General features: G+C 44.2%; 1 protein-coding gene across 9 annotated transcripts in view; it reads right to left on the reverse strand.

The window, feature by feature from the left end:
• Positions 1–477: 477 nt before the first annotated feature.
• The window catches only part of arfip2a (ADP-ribosylation factor interacting protein 2a), a gene marked incomplete at its 5' end in the record, with an annotated part of 25,624 nt that continues 23,847 nt past the window's right edge, over positions 478–2,254 (reverse strand). For 8 of the 9 annotated variants that reach the window (XM_080530678.1, XM_080530675.1, XM_080530677.1 and 5 more), the window contains one exon: positions 478–969. In XM_080530678.1, coding sequence (XP_080386804.1) covers positions 814–969 — 156 coding nt within the window. In that variant the 3' untranslated portion in view covers positions 478–813. The remainder of the gene's footprint in view (positions 970–2,254) is intronic. The other variant, XM_080530676.1, reaches the window with a different exon arrangement.

Genomic DNA, 2,254 nt, shown 5'->3' on the forward strand with positions numbered 1-2,254 from the left:
GCATTGCTGCCTGTCGCACCTCCGACGGTGCCAGTGGGCTGACTGCAGGGTCGTCAGCCGGGAGCCACCCTTCACTGATGTTTCGCTCCTTTAATCCCGGAACATCTCGAGGTGGTGGAGCAGTGACAGGGACGTCTCCCTGCCACTCCCTGCTGCCAGCCCTAGATCCTTCTTTCCCCCACGCCTTGTCCTTTCTTCTGAGCCAGAGCCAGAGTATAATGTAGAGAACATAACAAGTGGACAGCATTTAGGCTAGTAGCATTTAGGCTACTTGTACTTGTATCTGATGTGGGAATGGTCCGTGGAAAGATCGACTCAAACAGTATCACATACTGTACACTACATACAGTTACGTTTCAAACATAAACATATTTTCCATAGATGTAGAGATGGGAGAGGATGGGAAAGAATAGTAACGAAAGTTAATAATAATAATAATAATAATAATAAAGTTAAAGCATAAATAGTAGGTGACATACAACATACAATACAATGTGTCTGCTACATAAAGCATAATGACACTTCAATGTTTTTGTTTTGTGATCAAAATACAAAATATCTAAATAAAATTGTATTAAAAATTATATTCTATGAACAAATAAGCAAAAATAAGACAAGATGAGCTCTTGTTTTGTCCATTAATCTATCATCATCATCATCATCATCATCATCATCATCATCATCATTGGCGTCTACGGGTGCTGTCTGTCGTTGGTTGTATATATTTTTGTCCATCTGACAGACCCCTCATGGCTCTAGTCCACCTCTTTAGTTTCTCCTACGCGTCCCGTATGAAGATGACCTGGGTGCTGCTCACTGTTCCTCCAGCCAGGACGGCTTGTCTGACCCCGGGGGCTTTAACTTGACGTTGAACTGTCTCAGAGTCTGTTCCAGCTGCTGCTGGTTGCCAGCGAAGTAAGCTGATATGGCATTATGGAAGAGGAGCAGCTGTTTGTGCATCACCTTCACCTGGAATAGAGCAGAGGAACGAGACGAGGAAGAGGAAGATGAAGATTCTGAAGCATACATTATTTAAGCAATATCACACGAGAGGGAGTGCTCTTATACTGAATATCAGCACGGCTTAGTACCGAAGACGATCACAGCCGTGCTGATATTCAGTATAACAGCACGACCTCGAGTGTGATATTGCTTTTATACAACAGTTCTACAGCGCCATTTATTAATTAACAGTAATAAGCGACAACAGATTATGATTTGTTTGTTTATTTAATCATTTATTTTGGCTCCGCCAACAAAAAATTGTTCTGCAACTGAACTTCAACTGGACTGTTGCCTAGTAACCTGAACACAAACATCTGCAGGCTAGCTACTTTGTATTAACGGTCATTTAATAGAACACCTGTGCGGCGGAGTGATACATATAGTTAAAAGTCCCAGTGCGTTATACTGTATATCGGCACTCATGGAATGCCTCTTGTCCAATCAAATGATTTGGTCGGAACTAACTGTTGGATAATGTAATACGAAAAAGAAGAAACAACACTTTGCCCCCGAAAGGAGAAAAAAATGCTTCACTGTCCCGTAACTTCTTCAGGGCACTGTATAACTGTGTCATTAACATGGCAAATGTCTATTAAGGATTAATTGCTCTCTTTTTATACGTAATTTTTTCTGAGTGAGACAGTCCCACTCTTATTTTAAATGTTTTTTATTGGACAGATACAGTGAAGACAGACAGGAAAGTAAGGAGAAGAAGGGAGAGAGAGGGCATGTCAGCAGGGCATGGGGCCGTATTCGAACCCATGCCGACATGGGCATAATATGTGTGCACTGTAGACCTCGGTGCTAGACCACTGGACCACCCCAGGCCATGGTGCTAGACCACTGGACCACCCCAGGCCATGGTGCTAGACCACTGGACCACCCCAGGTCATGGTGCTAGACCACTAGACCACCCCAGGTCATGGTGCTAGACCACTAGACCACTGGACCACCCCAGGCCATGGTGCTAGACCACTAGACTTCTATTTCTCCTTTACATGCTGCCCCTAGGCCCTATCCTGGCAAACCATGGGGTGTCCTTCCACTGTTATGCTGATGATGTCCAGGTCTATCTGCCACTAAAATCTAGAGGAAAGGCTGCACTTCAGCCATTGCTCAATTGCCTGACTGACATCAAAGCATGGTTGAGTGCTAACTTCCTCAATCTAAATGAGAGCAAGACTGAGGTAATTCTCTTCCCAACACTTCTCTAGGTGCCACTTTTCTGGACCACCCCAGGCCATGGTGC

Source organism: Nansenia antarctica (assembly GCF_963989245.1).
Source record: "Nansenia antarctica genome assembly, chromosome: 1".
Classification (NCBI taxonomy): Eukaryota; Metazoa; Chordata; class Actinopteri; order Argentiniformes; family Microstomatidae; genus Nansenia; species Nansenia antarctica.